Consider the following 16,542-nt stretch of genomic DNA (forward strand, 5'->3'; position numbering starts at 1 on the left):
GGCACCAACTTTGAGCATTTTCCTTTACACGCCACGGGCTAAGGAGAGCAACAAGGTCTCTGCCAAAATGGCTGTGAATGTAAAGGCTAACCGCTGGGTAAGAGTTTAAATCCATAATTGTTGCAAGCACCAATTGCGGATGTTCAGATTCTGGTCTAGGTCCACAAACCTGTCAGACCTAAATACTGATGGGTCCGCTCATCACTAGTCTGGACTTATTACTTTGCTCTATGGTCAACTCCAGAATTCATATTTGAAACTATTTCGACTAAACTGACCATGGTGGGGATGGGGTTGGTTTGCTTTGTTAAAACTAGAAAAATCTTAATAAAGATACGTCTGATTTTAAAAAAAAAGTGTGGAATCACTTGTAGACAAGTATTTTTTTATTTCATTAAGGGTTGAGGAACATCAACTCATAAATTAGTTAGATGCTGCTTATAAGTTCATTCCGGGGGCACAATATATAAGTTAGGAATCTCTACAAGTTGAAGTACCAAAGGAAGAATTGAAGGCTTCCTTCTAAATCTTCTGTATCTATTGATTCCAGTTGTCGCTGATAACAGATACAGGTGCAGAATGCTTCCGTGGATTAGACCACTTTGGCCAAAGGTCCATTTTTTGTAAATAATGAATAACATTTGCCTTTATGGCATGAGTGCGGACTCCATATATCAAGGGGTTAAAGAATGGAGGTAAAATGATAGAAGTTGCAGAGAGGAAAACATGGATGACAATTGGAAAGTCAATACTGCCCAACCTGTATCTGATAAACACAAATAAGAAACCAACTAAATAGATGGAGAAGTTGAGTAGATGGGTGACCAGGGTGTGGACGGCTTTCTGACGAGATTCTCTTGAGGCCTTCAAGCAAACAACAAATATCTGGAGATAAGAGAAAATAGTGACAATGATGGTGACACACACATAGGTGATGGCCCCAGAAGCAGAGAAGAGTCGACTGACAGAAGAGTCCACACAGGAGAGGACAACCAGAGACATATGCTCACAAAATACATTGTTAATTCTGTCTCCACAAAGAGGAAGCCTCCATGTGAAGTTCAATCCAATGACTACAAGTATGAAGGTCACTATAAATGACCCAATAATGAGTTTGATGACCTTCTCATTAGTGAGTAAGACGACATAACGCAGAGGGTGGCAAACGGCCAAATATCGGTCATACGCCATTATGGTGAAGATACATATTTCTGATAGAGCAAACAATGCAACACACACAGATTGAACCATGCAGTTACCATGAGTGATGGTCGTGGATGAGGTGATGAGGTCAACTATTAACTTTGGGAAAAATGTTGAACTGCCGAAAATTCCATTAAGGACCAGATTACTGATGAGGATGTACATAGGTTCATGTAACCTTGTATCTGAGAATACGACAAACACAATAATAATACTTAAGAATACGATGAATAAATATAGGACAATAGACAGGGCGCAGTACAGATACTTGAGTCTTTCCATCTCCACAAGTCCCTGGAGGACCAGATTATTGCTGATGTTGAAGACATTTTCCATGTGTGTGTTTCAAATGATGTTTAAACATAGGACCCTGAAGGAAAGAAGAAGATACAAGTTAAAGCATCGAATTTAAAAACTCGGGATGAGATGATTTGAGTTCCTAACTTACTAAAAATTACCTGTGGAAGAGTTAATATTATTTGTCGCAAAGACCCAACTCAATGGATTAGAGGATCATGCTCAAAAAATGACAAACACCAACAATAAGATGGATGGAAACAACTACAATAACCATGAGCTTATCACTGAAGACCCCAGACGAAGACAAGAAGCTCTAGTCAGTCACTATCCACTTAGGTGAATTTGGTTTAATCCTTAATTTCATCAAGCCAGACCTCAAACTGAAAGGCAAAATCATCAGAACGAACATCAAACCAAATTATGGACATTTTTTGAGAATGCTCAACTGGAACTGGAAAAGGTAAGTCTGACAAGAACAGGGGAGAGGGGAAACGATGAGATACATGTAGGTGACCACATAAAACTGAAACCAGAATTGGGAGGACATTTTCACTAACTACGATTTGGGCATAGAAAAGTAGAAAGCAGAAACATCTGGCTCAATAGATAGACTGGACAGGGAGCGTTTTAAAGAGAACAATTAAAAATTAAAAATTGTTCAATTCTGTACTTGCTACTCTGAACACTGGTGTATTCCTTTCCTAACAGCCTCAATTGATTTGCACCACGCCTTTCTGTCTCCTGTGAACTCTGCTCTCGTTCTGTAACAGTTCACCCACAATGATTGACAGAATCTATCCCTTTCTGATGTCAGAGAAATGATCCAATCATCATCTGGACCAGGACTGAACCTGTGGGTCATGAAGGAGCTTATTGTAACCAATGACCCATCTCTCCCCTACATTACAGAATGCATTGTATTCTGGTTTACAATAGACATTTTTGGAAGTTACAAATGTAGTGCCCTGGTTAGGGGTCACTCCAGTGCCATACTGGGTCTGCCAGACACCGTCAAGGTGTCAACATGTGTTGCTGTTCTCTGGAAGGGATGGTAAGGTGTGGTGCACCCCAATGGGAAATAAGTCCAGGGAGTCAAGGTCTGCAGTGGACAGTTTCCTTCTTCACTGAAGAAACTCAGTTTCAAAACAATATAAGGAAATCTAAGGGTCTGACTTCTCCAATCTCCTCCCTGGCAGAAGAAGGGTTAATGCTGAGGAAAGGCCTTGGCTGTCCATCCCTCTCTTTCTCAGAAGGTTGGTACATTGGCTAAAAGCCAAGTGTAAATAGCAGAATATCCCTGTCTCAGTTTCTTCTGGTTGTTCAGATAGACTAGTCTTTTCTTTCAAGCTAAGTTCCCTAAATGCAAGACACTAAGGACTGAGACTATTCTCTTTTTATACCATCTATTTCAGCCCAAACAATGACAACGTGTGCTCCCATAGATTTACATTGAGTCCCCATAATATTCTAGTGCAGGCAGGTTCTAAGGTGGTAAACAACTTTCCAGACAGAACCTGTCATTCTAATGGTCCGGCTGTTTGCTTTTCAGGTAAACAAGTCTGTTCTTCTCCTGTAAAACAATTTCTTCTATAGCTGAGGCAAATTACTAGCTTCTCTTTAGTTAGAGATACACAGTTAGAAACATCTCAGTGTTCATAAACCCTTTCTACATCTCTATACAATACTAATACACAGAATGTATAAAACAATATAACAATATAGATTAATGCAAGTTAACCCTTGATGCTTTACTCTGGTGATGGGCACTATGTATCTAGGGTACATTCAATTTCAGCGAATGGGTTTCCAAAAACATTAGTAGCTAAGCATACACCATATACTTCTATCATATAGGCACTGGTAGCTTCTCAAAGTCCCACAGAAAGACAAGTCAAGAGCTGACAGTATCTAGGTTGCACCTCAGAGCCCAGAAAAAATCACTCAATAAAAAGAGACCCTCCTCCTGTCATCTCTATGTGATAAGTGACTATATAAAAATCATTGGGGGTCATTTTTGAGACATTTTTTGGCTCCTTTTTGGGGACATTTTGTCAGTAAGACACATTTATCTTCTATTCCAGTTGTGCTAAATGTCGCAAATGACCTTTATCGTTTCAAATTGTCTCAAATTTGCAACATTTTTTGGCGCAAAAAACTCCAGATGAATCAATACTTAAGGAAAACTTAGAAAATGGGAAGAAGTGACTTAAGACATTTGTGCAGCATTTGTAACATTTGTAAGGTTTTTTAAAACGAAAAAAAGAAGAAAGTTGATTTATCAAATGTGTCTGATTTTTTTTTTTTGCTTATCTGTGCCTGCTCTGTAGAGGAGGCACTTTTGAGACTTTTTATGACAATTTTATAAAGTCGCATAAAGTCGCAATTAGGGAAAACATCGGGATTCCTAAGGTAAATATAAGGCGAACATGGCTAAAATTCATGGGCCGCTTACTTTTGGAAAGTCTCAAAAGAAGTCTCAAAAACAGACACAGATATGGTACATATACATTTTAGGACAAAAAAAGTCTCAAAAACACAACAAAAAGTTGCAAAAAAGGTGATCAATCTGCCCCAATGTCTCAAAAAGATATCTGAAAAAAAATCCCCTATTTAACACAAGGAAAAAATTGAGATTGATCAATTACCAAAGAAGCAGATGAAAAAACAACAAAACTATCCAAAACATAGAAAGATAAGATAAATGACCCCCATTGTCCTATTGCATGATGGTCTCCACTGCCCAGGCTCTGACAATAGATGTGTCTCCTGTATGTACTGTACCTTGTATCCAGGTATCCCCGGCAGATGTAGGATTGGATGTGACCGCCGCTTATATAGTGTCTATGGTCCTGGGGGAGGCTCCGCAGAGAAGAAACATCTGTACAACATTAACAAGTCTCTTCGCGATACTCCGGCTCGGGCGCATCTATGGAGAATTTGTCTTTTGGTTGTTTTTTCTTCCTGTTTACGATCTATCTCTAACCTGTCATGTCATATCATATTTTTACACTTTTTTCATCACTAAGAACTTTTTATACCGTTTTATTCATTCTTCTGTAAGGGGGGGGGCTTTTTTGCAGGATAGTTTGCATTTATCAATGGAACCTTTTTAAATGTATATATTTTTAATTATAATTTCTTAGTGTTTTGATCAATTTAGCGCCCAGAAATGTATTTGTAAATCCTGAGAATTTGTGATGTCATATTTATAGAGAGATAATTTTTAAAGGAACTTTCCAGTCACAGGCGATTTATTGAATTGTACCTTGTGCAGGGCCTGAAGGGAGGAGCAGGACACCAGGTTTTAGGTATATAATGAACCCGGCACTGTGCATTATTCAATGGCTTAATGAATTCGCTTTGCCTGGACTGTTCCTTTAATGTTGTAGGTATAATTTGGTGGACTTAGTGTCTGATATACCAACCTCCAGTACACTGGGCTCTTCACCTGTAAAGGTGTAGAAGGAGCCCGGTCATTTTATATTTTATTTTCATACTAGCTGTAGCTCCCGGCGTTGCCTGGGATAGTAAATAACTGCTCTTAGCTGCAACAAAATAGAATGGGTTAACAAAAATATTTTATATGTATCTCTAGACTGTCTCTGACTGTCACTAACACTGTCTGTCTCTGGTGGTCTCTTTCAGTGACTGTGTCTTGAGCACTCTTATTCTAGTGACTGTCTGCCCTGTGCAATCTCATTCCAGTAATTGTCTGTCTCAGGCACTCTCATTCCTGTGACTGTCTGTCTTGGGCACTCTCATTCCAGTGACTGTCTCAGACACTCTCAATTCATTGACTGTCTGTCTCGGGCACTCTCATTCCTGTGACTGTCTGTCTTGGGCACTCTCATTCCAGTGACTGTCTCAGGCACTCTCAATTCATTGACTGTCTGTCTCGGGAACTCTCATTCCAATGACTGTCTGTCTCGGGCACTCTCATTCCAGTGACTGTCTGTCTCAGGCACGCTCATTCCAGTGACTGTCTGTCTTGGGCTCTCTCATTCCAGTGGCTGTCTTTCTTGGGCATACTCATTCCAGTGACTGTCTGTCTTGGGCTCTCTCATTCCAGTGACTGTCTGTCTTGTGCACTCTTATTCCAGTGACTGTCTGTCTCGGGCACTCTCATTCCAGTGACTGTCGGTCTTGGGAACTCTAATTCTAGTGACTGTCAGTGTCAGGCACACTCGTTCCAGTGTCTGTCTGTGTCTCTGACACTTTCATTCCAGCCACTGTCTCTGTCCCCGACTGTCACTTTGTCTATGGAGAGATTTATCAGAACTGCTCTAGTTGCTCATGGCAACCAATCAGAGCTCAAGTTTCATTTTTGCACAGCTGTTTATAAAATGACAGCTGATCTCTAATTGGTTTCCATGGGCAACTGGAACAGTTTTACCTCAGAAACTTCTGATAAATCTCCCCCTTTCTCTGTATCCCTCTCCATTTTACCTCACACATAAGTTGTCTTATATTATTGCCTATAGTAACCAATCACTGCTCAGAGCTCATATTAATGACCTGTGACAGAACAGCAACCAATCGCGGCTCAGCTTCCAACTGCCACAGCAGCAGCAGCAGACAATGGCTCCTGTAATATGGTGGGTAATAAGTGGATTTAGGAAAGTGCAGGGTAAAAATTTCGGCTCAAAACGTGGTCTAAGACGTTCCCTGAGTCACAGGCAACAACTGTGCAAAATTTGGTGATTGAAAATGCGACGCTGCAGATGCCTTTACCATATATACACACATACATACATACATACATACATACACATACATACACACATAGACATTAGAGATGAGCGAGCACTAAAATGCTCGGGTGCTCGTTACTCGAGCCGAACATTTCCAGATGCTCGAGTGCTCGTTTCGAGTAACGAGCCCCATTGAAGTCAATGGGAGACCCGAGCATTTTTCAAAGGGACCATGGTTCGGGAATAAAATGTGTTATTTAATTGAAAAAGAATGTCTTCTGATAATTTGCAAACATCTGCGATCTATTCTTCACTGTTCCGCGCGTATATTATCTCCCGACAAGTTAGCAGATGTAAAGAACAGTGAAGAATAGAATAAAAACAGTGAACACAGTGAACACAGTGAACACAGGATCATTTAAGATAAAAACACAGTGCAGAACACAGTGCAGAATAGATTACAGATGTTCGGCACATCTGCTTACTTGTCGGGAGATACGCGCGGAACGGCGCGAACAAAATAGCATGTGAAGAACAATATATATGTGTGTGAAGAACACATTGCAGATGTTTAAATACATCTGCAATGTGTTCTTCACACATATATATTGTTCTTCACATGCTATTTTGTTCGCGCCGTTCCGCGCGTATCTCCCGACAAGTAAGCAGATGTGCCGAACATCTGTAATCTATTCTGCACTGTGTTCTGCACTGTGTTTTTATCTTAAATGATCCTGTGTTCACTGTTTTTATTCTATTCTTCATTGTTCTTCACTGTGTTTTTTTAATTAAATGCTCGATCTCGAGCAGGGGAAATACTCGTCCGAGCAACGAGCCGTCTCGAGTACCCTAATGCTCGACCGAGCATCAAGCTCGGACGAGCATGTTCGCTCATCTCTAATAGACATACATTCAGCTTTATATATTAGATTCTGATGGGAACCCCTGAATCCCTCCCTGCACCAAGTGCCGCTCATCACTGGTCCTGACAATGGCAGAATTAGTCATGTCCCAAAGCAAAGCAGAGACCAAACGGCATAGAACAACATAGACTTTGGTGCAGAGAGCATAATAATGAGCAACAAAAGGTAAGTTTTTTTAATTGTATTTATGTTCGCTCTGGGGTCTCCAGTATTATTATTGTCTGCTCTAGGGTGTCCATTGATATTTGTCTGCTCCTGGGTTATCCCTTATTATTTCACTGCTCTGATGGCTCCATAACGATTATTATCTGCTCTGGATCTCCATTATTATTATCAGCTCCGGGGTCACCCCCATTATTATTGTCTGTCCTGGGAGATTCTCCATTATTTGTCTATTCTCTGTGGTCTCCATTATCATTATTGTCTGTTCTGAGATCTCTAATATTTATTTTCCGCTTTGGACTTTCTTTGACTATTTATTGCCTGATCTGAGGTCTGTAATGATCATTTACATGCAGTATTTGGCTGCTGGGGTGGTATTTTGTGCTGTAATAAAAGATGTACACCCCTGATATATAGAGCCCAAACATGCAGATCATACAGTTCATGTAGAGCAGCGGTCCCCAACATTTTTGTATTTAGGGACCGGCGGCAACTAAAATTGTTTTCCAGGGACCAGTCATTAACCATGATCCCTTGGAACAAAAATGGTTGCCCCATAATTATCCCATATCTAATCCCAACCCTTATAATGTGGCATTTACAGCAGCCCTGGTCTATTGTTCTGTTGCCCCACACACCTACATTACTCCCTAGCCCAGGCACCTAATTTTACCACAGAAAAACTGGAAAAAACGTATTGCCTCGAGTATAAGCCCCCTTTAGAGAAATGTCCACAGCAGAGTCATTAATGGGGGAGGGGAGAAGATGTGCACACCTTCCTTTAAAGTGGGGCTCTGGTGAAATTTCACAAGATCTGGTCCATTTGGCCTACTTTTTATACCCCACCCACTATAGATGGCTAGCTGATCGCTGGTGGCACCATGTCTTGCACTTAAAATGTGGGCTACTCATCCTCATAAGCCCCCTCTTAACCCTCTTCCCCCAAACCCACCCTTCTTATGTCATGTCTGACTCTTATTTGGTTGCTCATGTTCAGTTAATAGCGTTTTTGTACATCATTGTTACACGTTATGTATCGCCTTGTACCAACATGCAGTCATTACTGTGGGTATTGCTCTCACTTATCCTCCTGTACCCTCAGTCATTTACTAAGGGCCCGAATCGCGTTTTTTTACAGCAGGTTACCCGAATTTTTCCATTTTGCGCCAATTTTCCGTGAATTGCCCCAGGTTTTTGGCGCACGCCATCTGATTGTGGCGCATCGGCGACGACGTGCACACGACGGAAATCGGGGGGTGCGGCCGTATGAAAACCCGACGGATTCGGAAAAACCGCCGCATTTAGAAAAAAAAATGTGTCGCTTGGTAAACTTCAGTGCATTCCGATGGAATTCAGCGCAGCAGCGACATCTCTCTGAAGTATTTTTATACACCCCAGGCCTAGAGAATCAGTTTGGAAAAAGGGAATACTCTACACTACACTACAATGATCCAAGGAGGCGCAGCACCAAAATTTTGTTCCTCTGAAGGGTTGGTCCGGTACGTGCTTGGAGTGAGTCTTAGGGTGAGGCTACATGTACCTCTTTGATTCAGTTAAGAAGTACATGCTGTGCATGGGGGCACATGTGAAACGCATGTGATTGGTAACCAGCACCCCTGGACTAGTCATGAGAGTTCCCAAAGTGCAATAATCAGGTCCCGTTCAGGTTCATATGCAACATTACATGTTAGTTTCCACAGGGCACAAACCTGGACTTTAGACAGAAGTCCATGTTTGGATCACTTCCCAACAGTACAGTCCCCAATGGGTGCTGGCACCAACTGTGAGTGTTTTCCTTTACAACACAACCGGCCAATACATGCAGGCTGGTAGTTGTGAATAGCTCCCTCTCCAGGTCAGGAGCTGTTCAGGGGAGTCGCGAACCCTCTATGAAGGTTCTAGAATCTGGACATTATGTAATTGCAGATATAGATTCTGCTTAGAATGGCAAATGTTAAATAAGTGTATGATGTTATCCAATTATGTGGCTGTATTGTAAACTGGAGTATGATTGGAGAGGTGCTACCACCTGACCAAGAGGAGTATAAAACCCCAGTGCAGTGGGAGCACATGATCTTTGGCTGTCAGCTGTCTGTCCGCAGTCTCAGGTCTTAGCACATGGTCAGATTGAACAAAAAGACAGAGTGTGTAGCACACATTAAGTGCTGTCACAGAAGCCAATCCCAGGATCTCAGTCAGGAGACTCTAACCCAGAGCTGCAGCTTCCACAATTTGGACACAGCTCACTCTCAATTATCCCAGCCTGCATATCCCATCAGTCTGGTCCACTATTCCTGCGGCCCACTCTCCACGACCACTCTAGTATCAGAATACAGATCTGCTGTTTGACCATTCTGGCTCGTTGCCTGCTACCTGTTGTTCAATAAAGAACTGTGAGTTGATTTGCACAACGTTGGCTCTGTCTGATCCCTGGATATGGCAGTCTATCACCACGGGCTTCCCCATCCATTAGCCAGGGACTTATCTTACAGACACTCAGGGGTTGCCCCAAGGAGAACCAGTACATTAGCCTCTCCCTCCATATTTCTTGCACACACCACCTGCTGGAGACCTGCCAGGCTGTAGGACAACCCTCCAGACCCGATACCAAGCACCGTGACATCAGTGTACCTAGACCGAAACCGCCAGCCACTCCGGTAGTCTGGGCCCCCGGCTGCCTCCTGGCCCCAAGAAAGGGCTAGGCCCCGGTGGGGGATGTTGCAAGTGGCGTCACGAACAGGATATTTACTTCCGTGCCTTATACTGACACTTTGAACTATCGTTTCTAAAGATTGTACTACCTAACCGTGCTGCCATCCGAGGTTAAGGGCCAAGTGATTGTGATCTGCAACATAGACTGTGTAATTTTATCGGCACGTGCTGTCAAACACCGCTCCAGCACCCACGAGATTTAATCGGCCACCTTGGATTCCGGCCCAGGTCGTGGCCGAAACTGCAGACCGGGTCCGCACCAGCCAGAGTGCTGACACGTGTGTCCTGCCACCGAAAAGGAGCACCGGTGATCCGTGCTGAGCACCTTCCACCTGCCGGATGTCTGCAAAGGAGATCATCGAGCACCGCAGCTGTCCCGTCATCGCGGCTGATCCTAAATGAGTAGCGCTGGGGAAATTAAGAGATTGTTTGCAAAGCTAGGTGTATATTGGCTCAGCTCCCAGGGAATAGTGACTGCCTTAAAGGGATAATGTCCCCATTACCGGCCATCGCCCATAGTAATGGACATTGTTAAGCCTTCAAGCCCCTCGGACTCAGAAAGACCAGCCCAACTATGTCGGCCCAGGAAGAAGACACTAAGCTGGAGCACCTCCTGTCACCCGGGCCCTCCTAAGGCTATTAGAGCATGCCAAACATCCCAGAAAGTCCATCCAATTCTACTGCAACCAGTGCCACCACAGATAAGCCACTGTCTATGCCCTTCTATCTTGGGGTTCCCTGGTTGCCCCACTATAAAGGAAGTTACATACTCCCTCCAAATTTAGAGCTAAGATGCTAGCTACCTTCCCTCTGTACCCGCTCACAGAAGAACAGAAAGCGGGCATTCTAACCGGGCAGTTAAAGGGACCCACTCTCCGGGAAGTCAAGTCTTGGCCCTGAGCGGAACGCCAGAATGTGGCCCAAATCCTCAATAGGCTATGCTCCACCTTTGAAAAGTTTACTGCCTCTGAGCTGAACAGAAATTCTTTAGGAAAAGACAGAAGCCCCAAGAATCTCTTAGAGACTTTGCCCTTTCCCTACAGGTAGACATGGAAGGCCGCCTTGACCCTAAAGAGGCTGAAAATTCCAACCAAACCCTGTGGGAACAATTTATTAATGGGCTACTGGATAAGCATCATAAATGCCAGTTAAAAATGCTGTATCTTCAACACGCCCAGGCTTCCTTTCTTGAGTTCAAGGAGATTGCCATTGACATCTTGGGAGAACGCCTGCCTGCTGAACCTCAGCAGGCGTCAGAGCCGGTGGATCTGGAAGATGCTGCACTAGCCTTTCCTCTACCGCAACTGGCAACACTGCAGAGCAGGTCACCATCCTGGCAGACACCATGAGCAAAATGCTTGAGTGACTGGCGCAGTTGCAAGTAGCTGCCCCATTCAGGGGGAAAAAGCCACCTCATAGTTCCTTACAGCCAGCCACTCCCCATGACTCTCAGGCCAAACAGCATCCGACTACAGCAAAATCCCTAAACACCGGGAGTGTGAATGTCGTTGGTTAAGCAACAAACCTTGAAGCTATGGGACGACCTCCAAGGGAAGAACCTCTAAGTCCCAAGGCTTCCACTGGGATGCCGAGGTTTGTGGGGACTCGCCCCATGGTTCCTGTGGCCATCAATGGAGTAACCCTACCGGCCTTAATTGATACTGGCTCTCAAGTGACCACCATCTGCAGTGCTACCTTTGAGAAACGCCGAAGAGGAGCATCCCTGTTACAATCTCCAACGGCCTATTTGAACATTATTGCTACTAATGAGAAAACTGTACCCATCCATGGCTACTGGGAACCCACAGTAATCATCGGAGATACCGAGTTAAGCAGACAGAGCCTAGAGGTAACGCAAGTGCCTGAAGACAGTACCTTCTCCCTGGTGTTGGGTACTCCTCCGCCACTGCTATCCTGAAGTTCTGAAGGCTCTCCAGATGACCAGTGATTCTCGGAAGGTGATTGAAGAGACCATGCAAGTCATGGTGGCACAACAGAAGTTTGCCGGCCCCAACAGAGAAATTTGGAGAGTCCAGATCAAAGATCCTCAACCTGTCCACCTTCAACCTGGGACTGGGCCTGCATGGGTGCTCAAGGTCAAGACTACCAGGCCATGGTAGAACCTCTACCAGCTGATGAAGACCTACCCCTTCTGATAGCCAGGAGCCATACACAGTATCTCGAGGACAAGTACCCATCAGACAACTAAATGTGGGGGGCTCCCCAGTGGATCTGAGAAGTTACCAAGCTGTAGCCACTCTCTTCAGCATCCATCCTGAAGACTTAGTGGAAACCTCCCTGTCTGCCTCCCAACAGGTTAACCAAAGTACTGAAGGTGAGCCTGCCGAGCAATCCTGGTGGCCTGAGCTCAATATTGGAGAAGACGATATCAATCCTGCAGACCAAGTACACAGTATCCTGGAAGTCGTCATGCAGCACCACCAGGCCTTCAGCAAACATCTGCTGGACTTTGGGCAGACTACTGTGATCCACCACACCATCATTACTGGCTCTAATCCTCCTATCAAGGAGAGGTATTGGCCATTTCTTCCAGCCCATTAACAAGAGGTGAAGAGGATGGTACAAGAGTTGAAGACAGCCAATGTTATCCAGGAGAGCCACAGCCTGTAGGCTGCCCTCCTCATCCTTGTGAAGAAGGATGGAACCCTTTGCTTCTGTGTTGACTACAGGAAGATCAACAATATCACCCACAAGGGCGCCTATCCGCAGCCTTGAATCAAGGAACCCCTTGCAGCCATAGGGTCGGCTGCCTTCTTCTCCACTCTTGATCTGATCAGTGGCTGCTGGCAATCCGCCATGGCACCTGAAGTTATGGAAAAGACGGCCTTCACCACCCCAATGGGCCTGATTGAGTTCAACAACATACCCTATGCAACGCCCCGAGCACGTTCCAGATGTGGAGAGATGTTTGGGACATTGAAACTTCGAGACCCTCCTACTATACTTGGACAATATCATCATCCGCTCCAAGACCTATGAGGATCATCTCCAACATCTGGCTGAAGTCTGAATTCTGACCCAGCATGGGCTGAAGGTTAAGCAGACTAAGTGCCATCTGTTACAGCCTAGTGCAGTGATGGCTAACCTATGGCACTGGTGCCAGAGGTGGCACTCAGAGCCCTTTCTGTGGGCACTCAGGCCATCACCAGAGATGACTCCAGGTATCTTCCTGCAGTCCCAGACAGCCCAGGACTCGCTGTGCACAGAGATATTTTAAAGTGACAGCTCTACCTGGGGCTATTTTCTGCTTTATTGGTGTCCTCAGGGGCTGGTATCAATGACACATTAAATTAAATTTCTTTGTTGGCACTTTGCGATAAATAAGCGGGTCTTTGTTGTAGTTTGGGCACTCGGCCTCTAAAAGGTTTGCCATCACTGGCCTAGTGTAAAATACCTAGGACATGTGGTGAACGCTGATGTAATTGAGCCAGATCTAGAGAAGGTCGCAGCTGTCCATAAATGACCTACCCCCTAAATCATCTACCATCCGGTATGTCAAGAGCTCAGTTGAATTTGCCAGCTACTATAGACAGTTTATACCGAAGTTTGCCCAGCTAGCAGCACCCCTGCAAGAACTTCTAAGGGGACTCCCTAAAGACGGCCAATGGTCACAAGCGCCCCTCGACTGGACAGTAGAACGAGAAGCTGCATTCCAGACGCTAAAACAAAGGCTGACTGAGCCTCAGATGCTAGGATATACAGAATATAATCTGCCTTTTATACTGTACACCGATAACAGCAAACAGGGTCTAGAGGCAGAATGGAACTGAAAGGAACAGAACGACCAGAATTACAGATCATTCAAGTTGAAGTTCCTGGCATTAGTCTGGGCTGTGACCGAAAAGTTCAAAGACTATCTGTCTGCTTCCTTCTTGACCGTCTTCACAGACAACAACCACTTGGCGAATCTGAACCCCGCCCAGCTTGGAGCACTGGAGCAGCGGTGGGTCTCCAGACTGGCCAACTTTAACTTCACCATCAAGTATGCTCTGTTCTGTCTCCCTGACCAGTGGAATGGACCCTCCATGGATGCTCAGTGGGAAGACATTAATGCCGACTTCGTCCATCAAGACGCCCAGAGAGTTTACTCCTTGCCCTCTGAAGCGTCACCTGCTCCACAACAAGAAAAGTCTGTGCCACTCGCAGAGAAGGATCTCTGGTTGAGTCTTCATGCCGAAAGCCGTGCAATAGGAGAATTGATGAACTATCTCTCTAGTGGGCGAGTGCAGTGTTCCAGATCATGATCCCTAGGATGGATGCCAAGATGGATATGCTGGATATGTATCACGACCAGTCTGGACACTTTGGCGCTCAAAGACTGAAACTACCCTCCAAAAGGGGTTTTACTGAGTGAACATGAAACCCGACATGGAGGCCTGGTGTCAGAAGTGCCCATCCTGTGCCATCACTCGGGGAGAGCGACGTAATCAAAGGGCTCCTCTACACCCCATTGTGAGCCAACGCAATCTGGAGATTGTGGCCATAGACCACATGAAGCTGATGTCCAGCAGGTCCACTCATACACTGCAATGACTATAAAAGACCATTATACCAAATTTGGAGTTGCAGTGCCAGTCAGAGACTTGTCTGCAAGAACGACAGCGGCAGTCCTGTTGAAGAGTTTCATCCTCCCATATGGCTGTCCGGATAAAATCCTAATGGACCAGGGGATGGTGTTTGAATCCCATATGTTCCAAGAACTGTGTACCCTCTATGGCAGTAAAAAGTTGAGGACCACAGCCTACCACACGCAGGGTAACAAACTTTGTGAGAAAATGAACCAGACCCTCATCAACATGTTGAGAACTCTGACCCCTGTAAATAGGGCTGACTGGCCAAAGCTGCTACCGGAGCTGGTATATCTATACAACAACACCACCCATTGCTCTACCAGATACACCCCATACTATCTCATGCTCGGGAGGCATGGCCATCTCTCTGCTGATATGGCCTTGGACATGGAAGCCCCTGACTCCCAGTCTCTGCTCCCCCAAACTGATTGGGTCCAGGAACACCAGAGGCGCCTGGTGAATGCCAGGGAAATTGGATCTATAGGTAGAGGAGGCCCGGGACAAACAAAAGAGAGTCTTTGCAGAGCCTCTTGCCCCGTGGGAATGAGGGTGGCTATGGAACAACCATCCCACCAGTAAATTAGATGGACGTTGGGATAGTTAGGGACAGTCTCTTTCCTGAAGTCTACGAGATTTCAAGAGGAGACCGTCCAATATTCTGGGTACAGGAACTGGCTTAAGAGATGTCTTTGACCCTTCACCCCTGTGTCAAGTCCCCTGATCTCACCACCCAGTCCAAGAGACCCCCTGTGTTCACCAACCTCCAGTTTTGTTGACCTTGTGCTGTTTTGTGCTATGGTCTCTACCCAAGTGAGAGGCCACCATCCCTGCAGTAGTCCCCGATACTGCTGCCCCTGTAGGATGACCTAGTTCCTGAACCTGTTGGCCCCATCGCACCCAAGGCAACTGCGTCTTCAGCTCCAGTGCCTGACTCTGAGGATGATGACAACAAGACAGTGATCTTTTCCCAACAGGCAATCCAAAGGTCTCAACAGGAGACAAGGGGAAAGGCTCCTGCATACCTGCAGGAGCACTAGCTGTCCCAGCGCAAGGGTCAAAACCCCAAACCCTGTGGCTGACTCAGACTGTGAGTAATCCCCTGATGGGCTGAAGCCAATTATCTGCCTTGTAAATATTTTTTTGCAGATTTTTCTCCCAGTTGGACTGGGCCCATTATCCCTAAAGGGCCAGAGACTTTCCTGGATTCCCTTATTTATTACAAGAAACTCTTCTGAACTTTCCCCCAGTTGTGCTATAAAAGCCACCTTCTCTGCTGACACAGAGAAACTCCCTTCAACAAGGGACTGTGTCCCTCACCTCAGGAGGAGACCCTTTGTTTGATATTATTTCCCTGCTTTTTCCTGCATCAAGGACTGTGCCCAGAGGATGGACTCTGTCTACAAGAGCTCTCTGAGAGACTTATGTTGCTTAGTGTGCAAAATAACCTTTTTAAGAGCAATCAGAAAATCGAGTGTGCAAGCTTGTTGGCGAGTGTGCATTGATCCTAAGTGTGTGCAGTGTCCAAAGTGGTTCGGCATGTTGTGGATCGGGTTATCAGATTACTGGGAGGGGCTGGTGAGGAACCAGCAGTCATGGTCCACATTGGCACTAATGACAAAGTAAAAGGTGGGTGGAAGGTCCTTAAAAATGATTTCAGGGATTAAGGCCATAAGCTCAGTGCAAGGACCTCAAAGGTAGTTTTCTCTGAAATATTACCTGTAGCACGTGCCACACCAAAAAAGCAGCGGGAGATAAGGGAGGTAAATAAGTGGCTCAAAAGTTGGTGTAAGAAGGAGGGCTTCGGGTTCATGGAGAACTGGGCTAACCTCGGCTGCAGGCTCTACGGTACGGATGGGCTGCATGTCAATGGGAATGGTGCAGCTGTTTTGGGGGGAAAATGGCTAGATGGTTGGAGGAGTGTTTAAACTAGAGACCTGGGGGGAGGGCAAATACACTTGT

At 45.2% G+C, this 16,542-nt stretch overlaps 1 protein-coding gene across 1 annotated transcript; it reads right to left on the minus strand.

Moving 5' to 3' along the window:
• Positions 1 to 459: 459 nt before the first annotated feature.
• Positions 460 to 1,539, minus strand: LOC140116422 (olfactory receptor 4C6-like). Its single transcript, XM_072132952.1, has one exon. The coding sequence runs from the start codon at positions 1,537 to 1,539 to the stop codon at positions 538 to 540; it is 1,002 nt and encodes a 333-aa protein (XP_071989053.1). The 3' UTR covers positions 460 to 537.
• Positions 1,540 to 16,542: the final 15,003 nt, after the last annotated feature.

The sequence above is a fragment of the Engystomops pustulosus genome, chromosome 2, assembly GCF_040894005.1.
Source record: "Engystomops pustulosus chromosome 2, aEngPut4.maternal, whole genome shotgun sequence".
Taxonomy (NCBI): domain Eukaryota; kingdom Metazoa; phylum Chordata; class Amphibia; order Anura; family Leptodactylidae; genus Engystomops; species Engystomops pustulosus.